At 48.6% G+C, this 24,556-nt stretch overlaps 1 protein-coding gene, 1 non-coding gene and 1 pseudogene across 7 annotated transcripts in view; 2 read left to right on the forward strand and 1 right to left on the reverse strand.

Annotated features, from left to right (window-relative positions):
- KBTBD12 (kelch repeat and BTB domain containing 12) overlaps positions 1-24,556 on the forward strand; it is a 58,715-nt gene that overhangs the window by 28,372 nt on the left and 5,787 nt on the right. For 3 of the 6 annotated variants that reach the window (XM_059077941.2, XM_067043314.1, XM_067043315.1), the window contains exon 5: positions 12,381-12,578. The exons of 1 other annotated variant lie outside the window; for it this stretch is intronic. In XM_059077941.2, coding sequence (XP_058933924.1) covers positions 12,381-12,578 — 198 coding nt within the window. Of the gene's footprint in view, positions 1-660; positions 796-1,112; positions 2,041-12,380; positions 12,579-24,556 lie in introns of those variants that run through there. 2 more of the 6 variants (XM_067043317.1, XM_067043318.1) reach the window with 2 other exon arrangements.
- On the reverse strand, positions 580-684 carry LOC131764750 (U6 spliceosomal RNA). Its single transcript, XR_009337948.1, has one exon. It is a non-coding gene; the product is annotated as a U6 spliceosomal RNA (small nuclear RNA).
- On the forward strand, positions 14,457-15,413 carry LOC131764563 (proline-rich protein 13 pseudogene; annotated as a pseudogene).

Below are 24,556 nucleotides of genomic sequence, written 5' to 3' on the forward strand. Positions count from 1 at the left end.
AAAAGAATCTGCCTGCCAATGCAGGGGACACAGGTTCGAGCCCTGGTCCAGGAAGATCCCACACGCTGTGAGCAACTAAGCCCGTGCGCCACAACTACTGAGCCTGCATGCCACAACTACTGAGCCCATGTGCCACAACTACTGAAGCCCACGTGCCTAGAGCCCATGCTCCACAACAAACAGAAGCCACCGCGATGAGAAGCCCGCGCACCGCAACAAAGAGTTGCCCCTGCTCACCTCAACTAGTGAAAGCCCGCACAGCAATGAAGACCCAATGCAGCCAAAAAACAAACCTCCTGAGTTAATCCCATCTATACAAAGATTTCCCAGGTGTCTTCTTTGCTTGAAATAAAGTAAAGGTCCTCCTGAAGACAAATCCTATCCGTGCAACTTACTATCACCCCATGATTTTAAGCAAGTTGGGTCACTTCTCTGAGTCTGTTTTTTTTTTTTTTTTTCCAAAGGTGTTTGGCTGATTAGACTATCATTTCTTTTCTTTTCATTTAACATCTTTATTGGAGTATAACTGCTTTACAGTGGTGTGTTAGTTTCTGCTTTGTAACAATGTGAATCAGCTATAAAAATATGGAACGCCTCACAAATTTGCTGTCATCCTTGCCAGGGGCAATGCTAATCTTCTCCGTATCGTTCCAATTTTAGGGTATGTGCTGCCGAAGCGAGCGCTGAGCCTGTTTTCTTCATTCATAAAATGAGGGTGCTGATAACACAGTTGTGACACTTGAGAGAGATGCATACTGTGCCAGGCATTTAAGTGCTCAAAAAATGATAATGACATGGGCTTCCCTGGTGGCGCAGTGGTTGAGAATCCGCCTGCCGATGCAGGAGACACGGGTTCGTGCCCTGGTCCGGGAAGATCCCACATGCCGCGGAGCAACTAAGCCCGTGAGCCATGGCCGCTAGGCCTGCGCGTCCGGAGCCTGTGCTCCGCAACGGGAGAGGCCGCAACAGTGAGAGGCCCGCATACCGCAAAAAAAAAAAAAAAAAAAAAAAAAAAAAAAAATGATAATGACAGTGATTATTATTACTGAAATAAGTGGCAAGGGGTCCTTTTACACTCTCGTGCCCTAATCACGCTCAAAATCTTCCTTTAGTAGCCCGCGGTATTCCAGCTCCACCCTCAACAGGTCGCTGTGCTGGCCGTGCGGCCTACTGAGGGGCCGTCCTTGTGTTGGGGTCACGCTGTCCTCATGCGTTTGGAGTCTACGGACCGTCTCTTTCTACTCTCTTCGCTTCCTCTCCTCGCAAACACGCACAATGACCCAGTGCACATTCACACAGCTTGCACTTCTGCGTGGGGAGGGACTCTTACAATATTGTCTAGGATGCCTTCTTCCATGGGAACTAAAGGTGAACCCGTCAGACTGTTGGACACCCTGGCTCATGCTGAGCCGAATTTAACTTGAGTTGTAAAGATTTAAGAATGTTGGCCTCAGGTAAAATCTGCGCTGAATTTTCATTGTGGAAATGCTAGTTTTTGAAAACCACGTCATCACAGCTACGATGGGTAATTTGAATTTAGATGAAAATGATTTCTGGAATTATGGCAAACTAGCAAGGGGTGTATTAGTCAGCTATTGGATGGTTTTTCCTGGAAAACTATATATTTCCTTCTTAAAAACGCAGAAAAAGAAATGCCTCGATCGTTTGCTTAAAGTGGTTCTATTGCTCACGCAGTTACGTGGGCACTTTCCCAGCTTCCCCGCGCTGCGATTGGCTCTTCTGGTGGCTAACTTACTGGAAAGCTTAAAATAATTTAAAGAGTCTATATGAGCCTTAGGAATATATGAGGCCCTTACTAAAAACCCAGGTATTGAAAATGGGCTGATTTCCATCTTGACTTTTTTCTGAGAGCTTTCTCGGGTGGCCCTTGCTCAGGAAGAGCAGGAAGAGTGGGGCCGTGTCTTGATGACGGAACCCTTTGAAATCCTCTGGGAGGAGACCGAGGAGAAGGGTCAAGGTGCCGCTCAAGGTCATGCATTTTAAGATGCTTTGTACTTTAAGAAAGATCTTTTGTCATTTGTACCATGGGAGCTCATTATGAGACAAACTACTTTAATCTAAAATATATCTTAATCTTCTAAAAAAAGTTCTTTAAAAAGATAGTCCAAAAATTTTTAGGTTAATACATCCTATTGCTATGAGAAAACGTTAACTCCTCGTATTAAAGGCTTTCAATCCTACTTTTATGAAGAATCAAGTAGGAAACGAATTAGATGCAGACTCTTATTAGTGAAGTTTTGAGAAACATAGAACCTTCTGGGCTCCACCTCATTAAACCCAATTGTGAGCTCTTGTTGATGCTCTGTTATAAAAATACCAATTTGAATATGGTACCAGGGGTTCTCTCTTTGAAAAATGTTTTTGTGAGAGAAACTTTAGCTCTCATAGTATTAGTTACACGTTTTAATATATTATGCTTGCTTCTGAAATGACAATGTATATTCATAAATATACTTTGGGTTTCCATCAAGTATGGTTTTTTTTAAAAAAACTTTTTCTTTTTTTTAAATTTTATTTTTTAAAAAATAAATGTTTATTTTTGGCTGCATTGGGTCTGTTTCTGCGCACGGGCTTTCTCTAGTTGTGGAGAGCAGGGGCTACTCTTCGTTGCGGTGCGTAGGCTTCTCACTGCGGTGGCTTCTCTCGTTGCGGAGCAGGAGGTCCAGGCACGCGGGCTTCAGTAGTTGTGGCTCACTGGCTCAGTAGTTGTGGCGCACGGCCTTAGCTGCTCCGTGGCATGCGCGATCCTCCTGGACCAGGGCTCGAACCCGTGTCCCCTGCATCGGCAGGCGGATTCTTAACCACTGCGCCACCAGGGAAGCCCCCCATCAAGTGTTTTCAAAAAGTCAAATTGTATTCACAAGTTGCTTTAGTTTGACAGGTCAGGCGAAGTCAAATATAGAAAGTGAGCACGGGAATCTATTTGTGGAAACATTTAGACCTTTCTCGGGCTGGCCGCAGCCGCCCTCTGCAGCCACATCCCTCCCAGCCCCAGGCTCGAGCTCTGAGCGTCATTCCTGAACAAGCCTCCCTTCTGCACTTTCTTTACGCTCTTCCCTCTGCTTTTAAGGCTCTGCCTCTGGACACCGCATCCTTCAGGGTCTGGCAGAAAGGCCACCTCCTCGAGGTGGTTTGTGTGAATTACTGGCACTGATCTTGGCAGGGCTGCTCTGCCTCTGCCCATGGCCCCCCCCCACGTTCCTGGGACCATCGAGGGCCGGACACCCTGCCTCACTCTCGTCTGTGTCTCTTCTGACAGCCGCCGGGCCTGCTCCACACGACGGATGCTTACAGATGTCAGCTGACTGAATTGACCTTTCTATCCTGCTCTTCCACCAGGGCAAAAGCCTCAAAAATCATCAGAGTTACAGGCCTTGTGAAGAATTTTTTTTTTTTTTTGTGCGGTACGCGAGCCTCTCACTGTTGCGGCCTCTCCCATTGCGGAGCACAGGCTCCGGACGCGCAGGCTCAGCGGCCACGGCTCACGGGCCTTAGCTGCTCCGCAGCACGTGGGATCCTCCCAGACCGGGGCACGAACCCGTGTCCCCTGCATCGGCAGGCGGACTCTCAACCACTGCGCCACCAGGGAAGCCCAAGAATTTTTTGAAGCAGGGACTTTTCACTTCCCCGTCCGAGGAGCCAGGTAATAGCAGGTCTCCCCATGCGGCTACAGGTGTTGTTTTCTCCAGCGGACAGCGCTCTGCCCCCGCGCACCACGAGGGGGGTTACACAGAGCGTTCCAGGTCCTGCAGTAAATGCGTGTCAGAGATCAGTCTAGAGGTGAATTACGTTGTGAGATACAAGGACCGAGTTTCATCGTGATTAAGGTTTTGCCTTTTTCTTTCTTTTGATAAAATTCTGGAGACTTCCCTGGTGGCGCAGTGGTGAAGATTCCATGCTCCCAATGCAGGGGGCCCAGGTTGGATCCCTGGTCAGGGAACTAGATCCCACATGCTGCAACCAAGAGTTCGCATGCCACAACTAAGGAGCCCGCCGGCCGCAACTAAGACCCTGTGCAACCAAATAAATAAATAAATAAGTATTAAAAAATAAATACATAAAATTCCAAACAGTTTTTTAATAAATATAAGTTTGCCTCAGATTACGCAGGCTGTTCATTAAAATGGCAGATTCCTGGCCCTCAGCCCTGGCCAATTCTGGGCCAGTGGATCTGAAGTGGGACCCGGGGAACTGAGCTGTGGGAAGTGTCAGGCGATTCTGGTGGGCAGGCCCACAGGACCGCACGTTGAGAAACACTGATACTGTAAGGAAAGGAAGAGGTGACATCATGTTAATGGAGGTTTTATATGCTCAAAGTATTGACTAAGCCTATGGTACATAATCGGGCCCTGAGCTGGCTTTTAGGAGAGACCCAGAGATGAATGAGGCAAGGTGTCTTCGCTTGGACAGCTCGTGTGTTCCAGGAAGCTAGGCCAGGCCATTGGTCAGAGCATCCTGTACTCACAGGTCATCAGAGCAGGCTGTTGGGTACGTTCTGAAGTCATTCCAAGAGTGTCTGGCCTTAGAGACACACTTCTCAAGCTCAGATCGAACAAGGAAAGAGATGTACTTTCTCAACGGCCACAGGAGTTCTCCAGAGAATGCCAGCGTCTGCTTTATTCTGAGAAAAGACTTGGATTTGAACTACACTGAATGAGTCACCATGTTTTTGCTGTCAGTGTCCATGAAATGTATTTGCAGTTAATCCTATGAAGGATTTTCACCTTGATTATCTGGCACCCTCAGTGGGGAACCCAGAAATAAATACTGTCAGAGGCCAAAGTTTGCCTATGGCTCTCAAATCGCAACTTAGCTTTAGTCATTTTCACCATTGACATCCTACAAATTCACAGAGAGTGGACAGTTCCACATTTCATTGTGACAGTTAGTGAGAAATTGCACTCTATTCGATCAATGTGTATAATTACAATGCTGTATTAAAATGGTTTCATATTTGTCTTTGATTTCTCAGTAGACTGTGTCTTATGGAAAAAAAAACAACACCTTAAACTTGTTATTCTCTAACACGTAGTACGGATATGAAGTGGATAGCCAAAGTATGCTTACAGATTGCTTAAAACTAACTAAAGGGCTTCCCTGGTGGCGCAGTGGTTGAGAGTCCGCCTGCCGATGCAGGGGACGCGGGTTCGAGCCCCGGTCCAGGAAGATCCCACGTGCCGCGGAGCGGCTGGGCCCGTGAGCCATGGCCACTGAGCCTGTGCGTCCGGAGCCTGTGCTTTGCAACGGGAGAGGCCACGACAGTGAGAGGCCCGCGTACCACAAAAAACAAACAACAACAACAACAAAAACCACTAACTAGAAGTTTAAAGTGTTTTTGATGCTGAAATGAGAGAATGTTCGGAAGCTTCCACAGCGTGAAAAGCCTGATGGACAGAGATGATAATGTTACTGAGAACAGGTGAGGAAATGTCTTAGGAGGGTGTTGTCTGGGCCTCTGACTTGTTTATGTTTGCAGGAAAGCTTAAGGGAACACAGCCAAAGTCTTGTGCTACTACACATTTTATGCTTTGCTTTTATGAAAAGAGGTGAATTGCTAAAAGCCACACCGATAGCAAGAATTTTGTTCAACAAAGCAAATCTTAGGTATGTCTTCATGTAGCCTAGTGTACAGAACCATCTAGGTCCACAGCATATTGTGAAAACAGATCGTATTGTTACTTCTGAATCCTTAAGAAAATGTTAAATCTGGAATCGTCAATTCACTACGGCGGGGAATAACGTAATATATGTTTTAGAACAGCGTGAAGACTTGAAATCGAAAAACTTTAATGCTTTTAAGAAGAAGGTATCGATTATTTTAAAATCCTGTCATTTTGAGTAAAATGTATTATCTTCAACTACTTTATCCTAATTTATACTTGTGATCATTTTTTTTAAACACTCCCTTACTTTACCTGTTCTTGGGTAAATATACAAACGAGCACAAATTATCACTTTCTGTGAATCATTTTATTTATACAAAAGACAAATATACTAGAGACTTATTAAGATCTTTTTTTTTGGCCGTGCCATGCAGCTTGTGGGATCTTAGTTCCCCGACCAGGGATCAAACCTGGGCCCCAGTAGTGAAAGCACCAGAGTCCTAACCACTGGACCTCCAGGGAAGCCCCAAGACCTTTTTTCTCTAGTAGTTATTCAGCACATACTGTCAAGCCTCCTTTAGAAGAAAGTCAGGGAAAAGAATGATGCATGCTTTGCCTTCTTACTCTACATCTTGTGTGTCTACATTTGCAAGGTGTGGAATATATTTGATTAATGGTTCTTTGCAGGGTCACTTGAGAGAAGTATTAGTACAAACTTGGCCTGTGTCCTGCTAGGTTATGTCCAGCCCAAGTTAAGGGAGGTCAGTGATGGTTCAGGCAGGCAGACCTGGGCGAGAAATGAGCCCAACAACAGACGCCAGCAATTTCTCTCCATGTCTGGGCTGAGAGTCCTATATCCTTGAGAAGATAATATTTATCATCTGACAGGAAGTGAGTTTTCAGCTGTTTGCACTCAGCGCTTGACACATTCTGGAAAGCTAGTCATCACTTTTTGTTTTGACAAAAGAGTGTCAGAAGAAAAATAAAGTACCCGGGATGCAGGTGAGGAGCTGGTCCATTCACGCGCTCAGTTATTTTTTTCTCGACTGTCTGCCCCGGGGGAAAAGCGTGGGGCACACAGACGTGAATTAGACGTTCTGCTGCCCTCCGGTGACTTACGGCCTAATCAGACGGTGAAACGCACATAGAGATCAGTGAGAGCAGCACTATTTATGGGAATCTTTTTTTTTTTTTTTTTTTTTTGCGGTACGCGGGCCTCTCACTGTCGCGGCCTCTCCCGTTGCGGAGCACAGGCTCCGGACGCGCAGGCCCAGCGGCCATGGCTCACGGGCTCAGTTGCTCCGCGGCACGTGGGATCTTCCCGGACCGGGGCACGAACCCGTGTCCCCTGCATCGGCAGGCGGACTCTCAACCACTGTGCCACCAGGGAAGCCCTATTTATGGGAATCTTAATCTCTGTCCAGAGGGCAGCAGAGGCTCAAGGAGGGAATGGCCGCTTGCAGAGAACGAAGGCTTTCCTAGGGGTGGCCGCTGAGCTGAGCCTTGAAAGAGGAGCTCGTCACGTTGGGGAGCAGAGGCCCGTGCAGGCAGAGGGCAGCCTAAGCGAAGGCGTGGACATGAATAGCCTCACTGCTTGGGGAGCCGCAGGCAGCTGGGCGAGCCTGGAGCACAGGGTGCGGGGAAGAGGGGGTGGGGGGCGAGCGGAGGGGAAGGAAGGTGAGGACTGGACAGCGCGGTGGCCGGTCGTCCAAGCCCTGTACGCCTACGGGGGAGGGACAGGCCTGCGATGTCTGAGGGGTCCTGTCGGCAGGACTGGGTGACGAGCAGGCGTGGGGACAGGGTGACATCAGTGTGAGCTCGGGCTCCCGACCGCGACCCCGGGCTCTCCCTCCCCCACTGCGGGCTCAGCTTCTGGACCCGCGGGACAGGCTGGAGAAGCGGGATTGGGAAGAGACAAGGAAAAGATGGGCCCAGGATTGGAAAGAGCTGACGGGCAAGGAGCACTGAAATCCGAGGCCCAGGGCTGGGCCGGACGGAGGCCCAGGGGTCATCCGGAATCGGCCACAGATGGGACAGCGATTCTGTAATTGCAGCGGATCTGGCACCCAAGGCTCAGTGCCAGAACTTTCTGGTCAACTATCTACATTTCCTCTTGGAAATGATAAGACATTTCAAGCACTTGAGTTTCCCTCCAAAATCAAGAAAATCCAGGCTCTAACCAGTGGAACTTGGTCTGCCCTTTCAGCTCTCTTATTTGATTTTCCTGGTTGTCTGTTTTGAGGAGCAAACAGAATGGAGACGGATGTTTTCTTAGCAAGAAAAGGCTGGCGAAGGACAGGGAGGGGTTAGTGGGTGAAAGGGGGCCGCGCACACGAGAGAGCGCCGCCACCCGCGTCCTGTGAGCCCAACACGCTTAGACAGGCCTGCGGCGTGACCCACAAGTTTGTAAAAGGCAGATGAGCCTACTTTCCACCCTGTCCTGAAGGGCTGTCTTTCTGAAAATACCCGAGAGCCCTAAGAAGGGACAAGAAGCTAGGTCTTGTCTTCTAGGGCTTTAGGCTCCAAATCTGGAGCTCCGAAATGAGTGACGAAGAAAACCAGAGAGCAGACAAGCGGGGTGAGAAGGACATTGTCGCGAGCATTATATTAGCGTGAAGGGACCGTCTTCCACACGTGAGCCAGAGCAGCCCCTCCACCCAGGCACAGGGGCCGCCTCACTCCTGGAAGCCCACAGGCTGCAAACTCCTTGCCTGTCTCCTATGCTGCCGCCTGACAGCTCCTTCCCCTCTCGAACGTTTGACCAGCGCCTTACTCTGATCCATCATGGCAGCGACACTTTCTCCCCACCTGAAGGCTCAGCTTATTTCTCAGCCCTTCAGCCTCTGATCGGCTCTATCCAACCTCAAAGTAAACACTTAAGAGAGCTTCGCCCCTACAGCCGTCAACCACAGATGCAGCGGACAGTGAAACTGAGAGCGAGCAAAGCTAAGACCAGCGGCTTCAGGGAGCCCTGCTTTACTTACACAACGTCCTGGAGCACGAAGGAGGCCGAATGACCATCCCATGGAGTGCGTGGAAAGAACTAAAAGGAAATTCCTATCACAGGACTCGGGAACAGTTGACAGCACACGTCCATCCTCCTCACCCTCCTCCGCCTTGACATGGTTACCTCTAAGTTAACCTCTGCAACAACTTATCAAATTGGAATTATTATCCGAAACTTACAGATGAGAAAATTGAGACTTAGAGAAATTATACTGGCCAAAGTTGTCCAGCTGTAAGTGGTGACACGGGCATATGAACCATGGCCTGTTTCCAAAAGCCCACATGCTTTTTCCCTGGCCCGTGGGAGCCTGCAATAGTGAATATATTATTAAAGCTTGTTGAGCCACGCAAGCAACTCTGGGAGCCGGTGAGAACCGCTCCAGACTCACCCTCCCGTTTGGGGCGCAGCCTGCCACCTGAAGGCAGCAATGCACGCAGAAGAGTGTCAGGAAGCAGCCCCGCTGTGTTCAAGGCCCCATGGACAGCAAGTCCTAGAGGATGTCAGGGAAGGACCCCGCCCCCGCCCTCTGCCAGCGCCCGGCCAGGCTTGGTGTGGGGAGACGGTTCCTCCCACACCCTGCAGAGGGAAAGACTCTACGACCACCAAACACAAAGAGAGCAGGTCTTCATCTTGGTAGAAACAAAAGAGGAGAGAGAGGCATCTTCTTCTATAATCCACACCCCCCGACCCCACCAAAAAAAAAACTAAAGTATATATTTTGCACTGGCGGTCCACTGGGGTATGTCTTGCAAAGATAACTTCTATTTGCCTATTTTTGAATAAAGGAAAGTCAGGCTCAGAGGTTCTGACGGCATATAAATTAAAGATATGAGGTATCTCATTGAAATTCTAAAGATGTGCTGATCCTACCCCAGGATCAAAGGCGTTCTCTTGTAGTGCTGGTGCTGACTTATTAATAAAGACCGCGCTTTTATTTGATTATCTAATCAGCATTCACTTTCAGTTTAAGCTCATTAAGTCGCTGGTAATAGAGTGGTGCTGAGAGTGTACTTGGTGGTAGAATTACATCCAAGTGAGACAGAGAGTGTGTTCGGGGCAGACGGCCAGAAACAAACGCAGAGCCTGCAAGCCTGTCACCCGACTGGAGCCTGTGAACTAACTGTCTGACAACCAAACAGAAAGGGCACCTATGTAAAAGTTTACTTTTGTAGCGTAAGGGCTGAACGTTATAATTAAATACACTCAGTAAAAGGGAAACGAAAATGACAAACACTCTAATTATTTCAACAACCAAGAGAATAATACCCATTCTTTATATGCTTTATGCGGGGCAAGAAGCTTTCTTAACGGGCTTTCGTGTGAGCTTCTGATTACGCCCAGGTTGCTGGCTGCCGGGTGTGCCCAGACCGGCTCTGAGAGGCTTGCATTTCACCTGTTTGCCCCCACTGACTGGTCTTCTAAACTGCTCGTAATATAAACCAGCCGAATAATCTCTCTTACGGAGCAGGTAGCTAAATCATCTTGTTCTTACCTGATGGGTGGTGGCCAGCGTCAACCGCTACAGATAAATCCTCTTCTTTAAGCCCATCCTGGCCCGCAGATAGGAAATTCCACTTTTTGTTGGACTAGGAAGGCTCCAGGCGCCCCAGTGCCACACTGGAAGAGGGCCTGTGAACAACAGAGAGCGCCGTTAACTGAGGCCGGCGCGTCCCCTCCGTGGCAACGCTGACGCTTAGCCTTGGCTCGGTACCGGGCTAAATGATTTATCCAGGCGGAAAAGAGGGAAAGCAGCTAAGAGCTTCCTGAGTTTATAGCCTTGATCCCTGGCTTCGTACTGAGACAGGAAACAGGCCAGGCTCCAGAGGCAAAGAGAGCAAAAAGGTTCCCTCTGAAGTCCTCTCGGGTCTGCATGAGTCCCAACCAGGGTGAACATAAGCTGTTCCCGTCGATCTTCTCGGATTCACTGAGTACCGTGTGACAGGCACTGTGAGGTCCAAGACAGGTGAAAAGTGGTCTTTGCCCTCAGTGAGCCTGTGACACATCCACTAGGCCAGAGGAAGCTGAGGAAAAGTTAACTTTCTGGTTCATTCCTTCCAGACCCGCACAGGTCAGGCACCGTGCTAGGTCCTGGGGGGCAGCACTGAAGGAAGATAGGAAACCACGGTGATGATGGGAAAAGGAATTAAATAACACAAAAGAGGACATGCCACAAGGTGTCATGTGATTAATCTCTAAGTGACACGTGGGGTAAAGGCCATGTGATGAGAGCAGTCTCGGTTCTGGTCTTGGTATTGCTATAAACAACAGAGCCAAGCCCTCACCCACACCCCACTGCACTGACGCTTCCAGGACCCTCCACGGGTAGCCTGAGGCCAGTACCCTCCCAACTTTGATTGGTCGTGTAGACTAGGTCACCAGACTGGGTCTGCATGGCACACGAGGTCACCGATGAGAGGACTGTCTCTCCTTCCAGGGGATTCACCTCCATCCCAGGAGACACACTTCCAATCAGGAAATACAGCCCTGACGTTTAAGACCTTTCATCGTGGTACAGAAAAGGTCACCTACAAACTTGTGCTTCTTATTACAGCGGATTGGAAATTCTCATGCCATTACTTTCCCTCGGAGCGTTGTACTTAAAGTCACAAGTATGTAAACGATATGTCTGCTACTTGTTGCAGTCTCTGGACTTCTGAGTGTAATTTGTATCTTTTAAGGTACTTGTCATGAGGTCGCTATCTGTTTATTTGTGTATATGGCCCTCTGCACCCCATTAATTTCTTTTTTTTTAAGATTTTTTTTTTATGCGGACCATTTTTAAAGTCTTCATTGAATTTGTTACAATATTGATTCTGTTTTATGCCTTGATTTTTTTGGCCGTGAGGCACGTGGGATCCTAGCTCCCCAAACAAGGATCGAACCCGCACCCCCCGCACTGGAAGGCAAAGTCACAATCACTGGACCGCCAGGGAAGTCCCCACCCCATTAATTTCTTAACAGCAGGAAACATACCTCACTCACCTCTCCCAGCTCCTCATCACGAGTATGCTGCCCTGCGTGTCACAGGTCATCAGGGAACATCTACTGAATGAACTGTGTCACTCAAAAATGGAAGACGCATCACGCATTTGTGTTTGGGGCTTCTCTCTGACCCCCAAACCTGACACTTACCAGTGGCCCTGCTGTAATGGGGAAAAATTCCTGCCACTTAAGAAAAGAGGGAGAAGGACTTCCCTGGTGGTCCAGTGCTTAGGACTCTGCGCTTGCACTGCAGGGGGCCCGGGTTGGACCCCTGGTCGGGGAACTAAGATCCCACGTGCCGTGCGGAGCGGCCAAAAATAAAATAAACAAGAAGAGAAGGAGAGACAGGCTGGCAGCGATGAGGATGGAAGGGATGTTTGCCTCTCTGGCCAGGTTCTTTGGAATCATAACAAACAGGAAGGCAGATGTCAGAACCGGGTCACCCTCACATTCAAACGGGACATTCTTCCTCTCAAGGGAGGGTCATCGTGTGAGCCAGTGTTGGATGTTGCAGGTTATAAAGGCTGTGGTGGACTCAGCCTCATGGGCGGGCACAAACAGGTAGAACACTGTGGATGAAACGAGATTAGCCTTGGCTGTGGAGTCCACAGTAGACGTTACCATTGCTCACAAACTACCTCAGAAGCGCCAGGCAAGGGGAGCACACCAAGGTCCGCGAGCCTGAGATACAGACCTGGCAGAAAGGGGGCACTGCCCACGGGGACATCTCAGCTCTGGTCACCTCCTTTCTGTGTCACCCTCTGCAGGTGGAATCGGCTGCATAGGTCGAGACAAGGGTCAGGTTCGGAAGTGCCTTGACGCGGTGGAGATCTACAACCCGGACGGGGACTTCTGGAGAGAGGGCCCCCCCATGCCCAGCCCCCTGCTCTCACTTCGCACCAATTCTACCAATGCAGGAGCCGTGGACGGGAAGCTGTACATCTGCGGGGGCTTCCACGGAGCAGGTACTGGTCGAGTCTTCAATGTTTTGTAACCGCCTTTGATGTCGACTCTGACCTCCCTTAACTGACCCAACGAACAATCCTAAGAGCAGGGTGGGCACTGGCAGAAGCAGTGACCTTGGGCGACTCACCACCCTCTGACCTGGGGTTTTCACGTCTACAAAGTGGGGCTACTCCCTCCACGGGCTGTCGTAAGAATTAAGTGAGATCTGGTCTGTAATGTGTCTGGCACACAGCAGACACACAATAAACATGAGTTGAACGTGACAAGAGGAGAAATGGGGGAGGGAAGGCTAAGGCCGGATTGTAGGACTAAAGGAGAGATTTAAAAACATGAAGAGGGGCTTCCCTGGGGGCAGTGATAAGACTCCACGCTCTCAGTGCAGGGGACCCGGGTTCAATCCCTGGTTGGGGAAGTAGATTCCACATGCTTGCTGCAACTAAGGAGCCCACATGCTGCAACTAAGGAGCCCGCCTGCCACATCTAAGACCTGGGGTGACCAAAATAAATAAGTAAATAAATATTTTTTTTTAAATAAATAAAAATATGAAGAACACATGGAAATAGGGGAATGACCAGAAATGCGGGCTGTTAGCTCTGCGTTCCTTGATCTTTACTGAAATCCTGCCCTCGAAAAACTCTCTTACTCCCCACCACTGACACGAGAAATAAATTACTTGAAAGCCTTTCTAAGATAATACCTAATCTACGTGTTTCTTACCAAACTCGGCTTCCACAGATCTAATTGCTACCATCACTGCAATCTACAGTATGGATTTATAGTTTTTTAAAGTAACAGGGAGACTTTTATTCTTTATTTTATTTGTTAAAATATTTGTTTATTTATTTGTTTATTTTGGTTGGCTGTGCCAGCTCTTAGTTGTGGCACACGGGATCTTTTAGTCGAGGCGTGCAGGCTGTTGGTGGTGGCGTGCAGAATCTAGTTCCCCAACCAGGGATTGAACCGGGGCTCCCTGCCCTGGGAGCACGGAGTCTTACCCACTGGACCACCAGGGAAGTCCAGGGAGATTTTAAAATATGCACAAATTTAGTAAGTAACTGTCTCCAAAGTTTGATTAGTTGCATCGGTAAGTAAGGCAGAATGCAGTTACAGTAAAAATGACTAACAGTTTAATTCTAACCTTCCTAATAGAAGTACTAGGCCAGGACATATCCAGGAAAAACAAGCCCCAGGAGTACTTACAATTTTGGAAGCATGCCCAATTAAAATAGAGCTGCCCCTGCAGCAAAACCAAGGCTGCTATACACCTCCTTTTTTTTTTTTTTTTTTGCGGTACGCGGGCCTCTCACTGTTGTGGCCTCTCCCGTTGCGGAGCACAGGCTCCGGACGCGCAGGCTCAGCGGGCCATGGCTCACGGGCCCAGCCGCTCCGCAGCACGTGGGATCTTCCCGGACCGGGGCACGAACCCGTGTCCCCTGCATCGGCAGGCGGACTCCCAACCACTGCGCCACCAGGGAAGCCCCCCTCCCTTCATTTTTAAAGCACATAATTATATGTAAGTTAAAGAATAAAGTTTTCATTAGGAATTAAAAGAGACTTAGGAGGTATATGAACAAAACACAATGAGAGGACCTTATTTGGCTCCTGATTCAAGCAAATCTTCTGGAGAAAGATATTTTTCAGGTAACGTGGGAAATTTGAGTGTGGACTGGAGTATTAGATGATATTAAGGAATGGTTAATTTTGTTAGGTCACAATAATAATGGCATTGTAGTTTTATATGAAAGAGGAAGAAAAAGGAAAAACATTATGAATGATGAGAGACTGTGTAGAAGTTTTTATGGATGAAAATGATACGCTGTCTGGAACTTGTGTTAATCTACTCCAGCAAATATTTTTTAAAAAGTGAATGGGGGTAGAGGTGACGGGACGCCTGGATTTCTCAGTTTCCTTCTTTTTGCATTCCTGGGCTGGAGGAAATACCTGAACATGTGGAATCCCAATGCCGGGCAGCCAGGGCCATATCCACACCCCCCTAACGTCGGGTACCCTGGAGGTTGCAATCCTGCCCATCCACCACCTGCCACCCCTACCTTTCCTCCAGGCCCCTTTCCCACTCCCCCAGGAGCACCCCAGGGGAATCCAGCCTTTCCCCCTGGTGGGCCCTGTCATCCTGTGCCACAACCCGGGTATCCGGGATGCCAACCCTCAGGTCCCTACCCACCTCCATACCCACCACCTGCCCCTGGCATGTGTCCTGTGAATCCATTGGCTCCTGGCATGGTAGGACCAGGAATGGTGATTGACAAGAAGATGCAAAAGAAAATGAGAAAAGCTCATAAAAAGAAGCAGAAACACCACAAACATGGCAAGCATTCCTCCTCCTCCTCCTCTTCCAGCAGTGACTCTGACTGAATACAGGGCCTGGACCCTTCCCTCAAGTCTCTCCAGTTCTGCTCTCCCATCAAGCTTCAGATGCCATCTTGTACTGGGGGAAATTAGCCCTTGTGTCCCTCCCCCCACCACCCCTGCAATCTAAGCCTCACTCTGCTGTTCAACCCTAACTGGCTAGGGAAAATGGGAAAAGAATTGCCATGGGCTAGCAAAGGCCATCTTCCCACTACTTGGATGGAACTTTTAGCTGGTGAATTTTGCAGGAGAACTATTTTTTGAAGATGGTGAGATTTGAGCTAAATGCTGCAGACAAGTCTGTAAAGATCTGTAAAATGTGATTTTTTTACTTTCTTTTGTAATACTCATGATTGGGGAGATGCTGTGGAAATTTAATTATGGAAAGGAAAAAACGACCTGTACCTTTCTTGTAATTGTAGCATGCTTGGATGATTTAGTGGCAAATAAACATTTCCCAGCAAAAAAAAAAAAAAAAAAAAAAAAAAAAAAGTGAATGGGGATGAGGGGCAAGAATCGATTTTACTACGTTGGTAAAATGTTGATCATTGTGAAAGCTGGATAATGGCTACAGGGGCTTTATTTACTAGATTTTTTTTTTTTTTTCTTTCCACGCCACTCGGCTTGTGGAATCTTAGTTCCCTGACCAGGGATCAAACCCCGGGCCCTTGGCAGTAAAAGCGTGGCGCCCTAACCACTGGACTGACAGGGAATTCCCTATTTATTGGTTTTTGTATTCTTGAACGTCCCCATGATAAGAAGCTTCCATTTTTCTTTCTCTATTTGTTCTTCAGAGAACTTTCCACAACGTTTTTTTTTAACGGTTCTAATATATTTTATATGACACATCACATGCTTGTGTAAAGGTAGTAACCTGTCACAGTAGCAAGAAACCTGGCAGGGCAAGGAGATCTTGTAAAGACCCTTGTTGGAGCCCCGTGAGTGAGGAGGCCTTGGAGGAGACAGGAGAGAGCCAAGGTGCTGGACCAGTCGCCCCCCCCACCCCCGCTCCCGCCCCGCCAGGGCCCTGCTCTCCATCCCCTGGCTGCAGGCTTTCTCTTGACCAGACGAGAAGGGCAGCGAATACAGAGGGCAGCCTCAGGACCTCCAGGGCAGTGGGGGGTAATTAGTGTCTAAGGATCTAGAAGATACTCTCTTTTGTCCTGTTTCCTTGTCTTATCTTCCTTTGTGTAATATTGAGTTAGAGAACTGATATCCCCAGTTTTTCAAGAATGTGTGAACTCACACTCTGAGCCAATGTTTTTCTTGGAATTGTAATGGACTAATAATGCTTCCAGCCAGAGGGAAAGGGATTTACTATGAGAGCTCTCGAAGTCCCTTTTAATTATTTGGTTTTAAGATGGAAGACTGTCCGGGATTAGCTGAGTGAGTTGTCAATGGGGTTTTATGGAAAACAGAACAATTGTATAATAGAGTGCCCAATACGAACTAGAGATCTCAGCGTCGGACCTAAAAACAGGCACTGAATTTTCTCTCCTTGTGTGACACAAACCTACTCATCCCATTTATTTACTCAAAAAACCACAGTCAAGAAAGTACTCTTTTTTTTTTTTTTTTTTGCGGTACGCGGGCCTCTCACTGCTGTGGCCTCTCCCGTTGCGGAGCGCAGGCTCCGGACGCGCAGGCTCGGCGGCCACGGCTCACGGGCCCAGCCGCTCCGCGGCACGTGGGATCCTCCCGGACCGGGGCACGAACCCGCGTCCCCTGCACCGCCAGGCGGACTCCCAACCACTGCGCCACCAGGGAAGCCCAAGAACGTACTCTTTTAATCTGTTTACTTAATTCCATAAAAATGTATTGAAACAAACTGTTTCGAGACACTTGGGCTACAATTTTGAGATGCTCAACAGCTGATGGGAAAGATAGACACCAAAACACATAGTAAACATAGTAACTGGATAGTGGCTACAAGAGCAGGTTGAACACCTCCGTTTTCTCCCACGTCCCACGAAAATGACAGTAAATGGAATGAACACAGTCAGACCAAGAGCAGAGGAGAGCAGGCAACAGCGACACAATTTGGGAAGCAGGAAAGCAGGTGAGTGAGTAAGTGCCCAGACATGAGACAGTGCAGTGCCACCCTGGCAACAGGAAAAGGAGGCACAAACCACAGAACCGCAGGGAGTCCCGGCGGTGGGCAAGTCTGGAAGAGGGAACGAAGGTGACGCTGAAACCACGAGGACGGCGGAAAGCCAGGAAGACCCCAGGCTCCTGCCCTTCCCTCCACGCTGAGATAAAGCCCCTCCTGCACCCCAACAAGGACCAAAGCTAAGGATGGGGGTGGGGCAGGCAATCGGTACTAAAAGCAGGGAGCTGAAGAGAACAGCTACATACTGAATCTTGAGATCATCAGCTTTTTTCCTTTTCTGGCTCCCACACGTGGGCAGCCATAACCTCCAGGCAGGAGACTGGAAGATTCTTCTCTGGGGATCCAACCAGCCCCAAAATAAGGCAAAGCCAAATCACCCCATAGAGAACCTCACAGAAAAGGCTTCCATGGTATCCCTGTCTTGAAGGTAAGCAAACAGCTGGGGCTCATCAGACCTTTGAGGAAAGCATGTACAGAAAAGACAGAGATCAAAACATAAAAGAAGAAAAGCACCTGGAGGAAACAGGCTGTGCCAGGAGGAGAAGTGTCTTCGGAGAGGCGAAAGAAAACTTGTGTCAGCGCAACAGGAAAAGGATACGTAAAAAGAATTCTTGGAGGTTAAAAATATGATAGCAGAAATTATATATACAATAGAAAACTTGGAGTGTAGAGTGGAAGAAACTTCTCAGGAAGCAGAGCAAAAAGCCATTAGATAGAAAATGAGAGAAAGAGAAAGTAACTCCATGAGGCCCAGTGGTTGAATAGGAGTTTCAGTTAAAAAAAAAAAAAAAAAAAAAAAAAAAAAGAATAGAGAAAATGGAGGGACAAAACACCCATGAAATAAATTAGGAAAATTTCCCAGAACTAAAGTTACCAGTTGAAAGGAAACGCCTCACCCTCATTAGCGTGGAAGAAAATGGACACGAAGTAAAGCCCATCCCTGCAATGTCACAGAATGCCTGGGGCAAATGAGGATCATGACAGCGGCCAGACCGAAAGGACTCATCCTGTAGAAAAGTGTCAGGAATCAGAATAGCACCACACTTAGGAAACATGACACTGGAAGCTAGAAGAAAATTAAGCTAATGCCTTCAAAAACCCTAGAGGAAAGTTACCTTCTACCTACACTTCTGTACCTGCTGAACCTCTAAGTGTGGGAGCACGTTTTCAGACATGGCAATGTTCCCAAAATTTATCTCCTGTGCTCCCTTCTGTTAGGTTTTGCTTCACCAAAAACGAACACCTCAGCCAAGTACTAGTGGACAGGGGCCCAGGAGACGGGATTAAACGCAGTGGAGGGCAGGATGTTGAGGGGAGATCCAGGGATGACAGCTTGTACGGTGGCCTGGACAGCCAGTTCAGAAGGCAGCTGGTCAAAGGCTCTGGGGGAGGGGACCTCCAGAAGAGAAAACTGATCAAATCTTAATGTTCTGCAAGATTTAGACACCTGGAGAAGAGCAATGAAAACTAACAAAAGGAAAACAATTGACTTGAGAGGAAACAAGCAGTTGTGCAGGAAAGGAGAGTGTGTCACCCGGCCACGTGTGAACAGCATTGATAATCATCAAGTCTAATCATGTCAGTGGTAAACACGGAGCCTCAGCTGTTCAGGGGAGTGGGGCAGACGCATGGGGATGTGGAAGAAAAAGCTGAAACCACATTTTCTACAGTGGAAGTCAGAAGTGCATGGCTTTGTCTGAGAAATCAAGAAGTTGCAATAGGGACTTCCCTCATGGTCCAGTGGACGCGGGTTCGATCCCTGGTCAGGGAACTAAGATCCTATGGGCCACGGGGCAACTAAGCCCGCGTATCACAACTACTGAGCTCAAGCGCCTCTACTACAGAGAAGCCCACATGCCACAAACTAAAGTTCCGCGTGCCTCAGTGAAGGTCCCATGTGCTGCAACTAAGACCCGACACGGCCAAAAAAATAATGATAATAAAAATAAAGAAAATAATGGGCTTCCCTGGTGGCGCAGTGGTTGAGAGTCCGCCTGCCGATGCAGGGGACACGGGTTCGTGCCCCGGTCCGGGAGGATCCCACGTGCCACGGAGTGGCTGGGCCCGTGAGCCATGGCCGCTGAGCCTGCGCGTCCGGAGCCTGTGCTCCGCGATGGGAGAGGCCACAAAAGTGAGAGGCCCGCGTACCTCAAAAAAAAGAAAAATTTTTAAAAAGGAGTTGCAATAGTATAAAATATGTTATTTATAGATGACAGTGTTCAGTGCCAGAAGAATCAGCCAGGTCGAAAGGCAGAAAATGGGGAGGTGGGTAGGAGACAACCATTTTTAAGGCCTGAACCTTGTTAAGCTGTTTGGCTCTTTAAATCGTGCGCGTGTATAACTGATAAAACAAAAGCAAATTTGAGATACATAAACAGAGTACATGTAAGAGAGGAACAACGAGGGGAGTATTAAGGAAGATATTAGCAGGTGAGCCTGCCGGGAGGTAATCCTCTGTGGCTCTCATGCATCTCTGAGCATCTGGGAGCAGAGACACTGCCTGCCTTGGCTCCAGATGACCCTTCCAAGCGTGTTCGTACAGCAGACAACCTTAGAAGAGAGAGACAGTGTCTCCCTCCACTGCAAGGGCCATTATAAAAGCTTCCGGTTCCTACGCTTAGGGCTCCCCTCCTACAAGGCAGCCCACTGATTGTACAGGCGTGGCCTCACACTCTCCATGCTGCCCTGTGGGATGTGCGGCTCAAATAACTGTACTTTTAAAATGCGGACACACTGGCTGCTGCTGTTGCTACGAGCGACCCTGTCCTCCCTCTATGACCAGGAGTTTCGTGTTGTAAAGTCTAAGGCTCTTCACAGTTCTTGACAAAACTGTTGAGTTCTTTGACTCAGAAGAGGAAAGACAGAATCAAAAACTCTGTTCTCCCCCCCCAACACAGAGTGAGGAAGCCAACATTATGTTTCCAAAAGATCAGAGCTCATAACACCAACTCTCCACACACTTACAGAATATAAAAGAAGAGGGAACATTTCCCAACTCTTTCTATGAGGTCAGAATCTCCCTGATACCAAAACTGGACAAAGACATACCAGAAAACTACGGGCCAATATCCCTTATGAATACAGTTGCAGAAATGCTCAGTAAAATACTAGCAAGCTGAATGTAGCAATATACAAACAGAATTATGCATTCTAACCAAGCAGGCTTTATGCCCGGAATGAAAAGTTGGTTCACCGTATAAAAATTAATCAGTGAAATACACCGTACTAGGCAGACCTGCTCTAAAAAAAGAAAGTTACAGAAAATTCTTCAAATGAAAGGCTACTGGTATCAGTGAGAAACTTGGAACCTCAGGAATCCAGGAAGACAAAGAGAAATAGTGAATACCCGGGTAAATATAATAGACGTTTTTCTCCTCTTCCGTTTTTTTTTTTTTGCGGTACGCGGGCCTCTCACTGCCGTGGCCTCTCCCGTTGCGGAGCACAGGCTCCGGACGCGCAGGCGCAGCGGCCACGGCTCACGGGCTCAGCTGCTCCGCAGCACGTGGGATCCTCCCGGACCGGGGCGCGAACCCATGTCCCCTGCATCGGCAGGCGGACTCCCAACCACTGCGCCACCAGGGAAGCCCCGCTTCTTCAGTTCTTTAGCACATGAATGGCAGTCAACAGCGAAAATTTTAACACTGTCTGATAGTGTTCTCAGTGTGGCTTAGTGTTACACAGAGAGGGCTGTCTCCCTTGTGGTGACAATTAAACGTAATGGGGTAGGTAGGCTAAGGGACTCGATGGGAGTGAGGGGGGTTCCTGCACCCACTTGAAGTGATGAAGTATCAGTGAAATAGTCTGTTAAAAGTTACTGTACTCCTGGGCTTCCCTGGTGGAGCAGTCATTAAGAATCTGCCTGCTTGGGCTTCCCTGGTGGCGCCGTGGTTGAGAGTCCGCCTGCCGATGCAGCGGATGCGGGTTCGTGTCCCGGTCTGGGAGGATCCCACGTGCCGCGGAGCGGCTGGGCCCGTGAGCCATGGCCGCTGAGCCTGGGCGTCCAGAGCCTGTGCTCTGCAACGGGAGAGACCACAACAGTGAGAGGCCCGCGTACCGAAAAAAAAAAAAAAAAAGAATCCGCCTGCCAATGCAGGGGACATGGGTTTGAGCCCTGGTCCAGGAAGATCCCACATGCCGCAGAGCAACTAAGCCCGTGTGCCACAACTACCAGGCCTGCGCTCTAGAGCCCGCAAACCGCAGCTACTGAGCCTGCGTGCCACAACTACGGAAGCCCACGTGCCTGGAGCCAGTGCTCCACAACAAAGAGAAGCCACTGCAATGAGAAGCCCACGCACCGCAACAAAGAGTAGCCCCGGCTTGCCGCAACTAGAGAAAGCCCGCGCGCAGCAACGAAGGCCCAATGCAGCCAAAAACAAATAAATAAATAAATAAATATATATATATATATTTTAAAGTTACTGTAATCCTTAGAACAACTACCAAAAAACAAACTATACAAAGAAGTATGCTTGAAAATTCAAGATAAATTAAAATGGGATATTTAAGATATTCATGTACTCCAAAAAGAAAAAGGAAAGGGGAAACAGAGAAGCAAAATGTAAAAGAAATAATAAAATAGTAGACCTGAATCCCAGTGTGTTGATATTTACATGAAATACAGTGGTCTTTTTTTAATATATAAATTTATTTATTTATTTATTTTTGGCTGCGTTGGGTCTTCGTTGCTGCGTGCGGGCTTTTCTCTAGCTGTGGTGAGTGAGGGCTACTCTTTGCTGCGGTGCACGGTCTTCTCATTGTGGTGGCTTCTCTTGTTGCACAGTGTGGGCTCTAGGTGCACAGGCTTCAGTAGTTGTGGCTCGCAGGCTTCAGTAGTTGTGGCGCGCGGGATCTAGAGCACAGGCTCAGTATTTGCGGTGCACGGGCTTAGTTGCTCCGCGGCATGTGGGATCTTCCCGGACCGGGGCTGGAACCCGTGTCCCCTTCTTTGGCAGGCGGATTCCTAACCACTGCGCCCCGAGGGAAGTCCCAATACAGTGGTCTTTATCAAATCATTTCACCTCACAGACCTTCCACTTGCTTAATCTCATTTTTTAAAGTATTTTTCTTAAGAAAAAGAAAATTAAAAACTAATTTTCTTGAAAGCACCATTTCCTATTTGAACTCCTGTGTATCTTGAAGGGTAAAACACATTCTATGTTTCTTATAAGTAAGCCCAGGGAATTCCCTGGTGGTCTAGTAGTTAAGACCCCACGTTCCCAGCGCAGGGGGCAGGGGTTCGATCCCTGTTCAGGGAACTAAGATCCCACACAGTGCACGGCTCAGCCAAAGGAAAAAAAAAAAAGGCCCAGAATACTCAGAAGTTTGTTTATAGTCATTACTTGGGATGCCAATCATCCCTTGATCAAAAGTGGTTTTATACATCTATTCCTTCAATCGGTGGAAAATATAAAATCTCTGATTAACTAATGGAATTGCCGGGCAGCGGAAGACTGTTTCTGTGCCACGTGATTTTACAGTACGCCAATGTACCGCAGAGGGCAGCAAAGGACTCCCCTGCATCCCAACCTCGTTCGCAGAGGCAACTGCACGTCCTCAGACGGTCGTGTGGCTTTGGTTCTGGTTTCGCCCAAACCGGGTCCCTCCTCTAAGAGGTGCTCACTGCAGTCGCGTCTTGGCGACACTCATCACCCCCTCCTTCCCGCCTGAGTCGGGGGCAGCTGCATCACCCTTTTTGCTGACTGTTGGCTCCACCTCACTAGAGAGGGTAGGTAACAGCCCCGCCTGAGGACAAGCCCACCAGCTGGACAGGCCAGGTCAGCCTGCGCTCAGTAACCCGTTCTATGATTTATGATTGACTCACACACCTATATTCATTCAAAATGCAGTGGAACGTGACATGGCTTATACAGAGGCACACGACACAATAAGACAGAAATTAAAATAAATCATGGGGCTTCCCTGGTGGCGCAGTGGTTAAGAATCCGCCTGCCAATGCAAGGGACACGGGTTCGAGCCCTGGTCCCGGAAGATCCCACGTGCCGTGGAGCGACTAAGCCCATGCGCCACAGCTACTGAGCCCACGTGCCACAACCACTGAAGCCTGCGAGCCTAGAGCCAGTGCTCCACAACAAGAGAAGCCACGACAGTGAGAAGCCTGCACGCCGCAACGAAGAGTAGCCCCTGCTCGCCGCAACTAGAGAAAGCCGGTGCGCAGCAATGAAGACCCAACACAGCCAAAAAAAAAAAAAAAAAAAAAACCAGGAAATGGGATGAAGGGAAAATAAAGACATATACACACCACTATATATAAAATAAGTAAACAACAAGGACCTGCTGTACAGCACAGGAAACTCTTCTCAGTACTCTATAATGACCTATATGGGAAAAGAATCTAAAAAAGAGTGGATGTATGTGTGTATAACTGATTCAGTTTGCTGTGCACCTGAAACTAACACAACACTGTAAATCAAGTATACTCCAATATAAAATTTTAAAAAATTTTTAAAGAGAAAAATAAAGCAAGCCAGATGGGGGTCAAGTCCCCAGCACTCTCATGCTCTGGCTGTATGAGGACCACCAGTTCATCTCTGGTCCCTCTAGAGGCCAGAGTTGAAAGGACCACACGCCCAGCTACGGATTTGCAGTGTCCTCAGAGGGGAACAAACCACTGCTAGAGGGGCACAGCTTTTAAACGTGGAGAATTTCTCCCCGTAGCCGCATTTAGGGCAGTGGGAAATGTCCTCAATACTATTTCTGTAATAAATAAAATGCAAGTCAGCATTTCACCGAAGAGCACGTCAGAAAAAAAAAAACACAACTCAACAAGGGACTAAAAAATATCCCACGCTTTCAGTTTTCTGACAGTCTCACGATGAGATCTAGACTAAGGTGGCGCTTCTCAAGCACCCCTGGAGTGGTGTCCACTGGAGTATCTCCGACGACAGGGAGCAGCCCTAAGGCACGTGGGGCTACAGCTGAGGCGTCGGCCACACGCACGGCATGCCTTTGGCATTCTCATCTTCAAACGCTCTCGCGAATGCTTTATTTGCTTCGTACAAAATAACGCTTTCAACTGCTGACCCCTGGAGGCGGCCGGCCTCAGGGAGCGTTTCCCCGACTCCCCGAGTGAGTAAGATGCTGTGGCGTTAAGTGTCTGTTTTTGGAGAGTTCACTGAACTGAGACGAGCTGACACTGAATCCGGCCACCGGTTTCTTCTCCCTCGTGAGCGGACGGCGCTTCAGGAGCCCAGGCGCACACACACGGGCAGGTGCACGGCTCGCTCGCGGAGCTCCGTTAGGGAGGGAGCCCAGGAGAGCCGGGACGGCCGGCCGCCCGGTGTGCCCTGCCAGGCTGTGCTGGCGGGAGCCCCGACCCCCGGGGCGCCTTCTTCCTGAGCCCCCCCGGCCACACCCAAGTGTGGGACGACTCACTACCCTCTCCCCTTCCCAGTCAAGAAAGCTCGCTCATCACCTGCTTTACTTCTTTGGCACTAAGGCGGTCATTTTCATTCCATGTAAATTAGAGATTTCTAGGAAGG

The sequence above is a fragment of the Kogia breviceps genome, chromosome 10 (genome assembly GCF_026419965.1).
Source record: "Kogia breviceps isolate mKogBre1 chromosome 10, mKogBre1 haplotype 1, whole genome shotgun sequence".
Taxonomy (NCBI): domain Eukaryota; kingdom Metazoa; phylum Chordata; class Mammalia; order Artiodactyla; family Physeteridae; genus Kogia; species Kogia breviceps.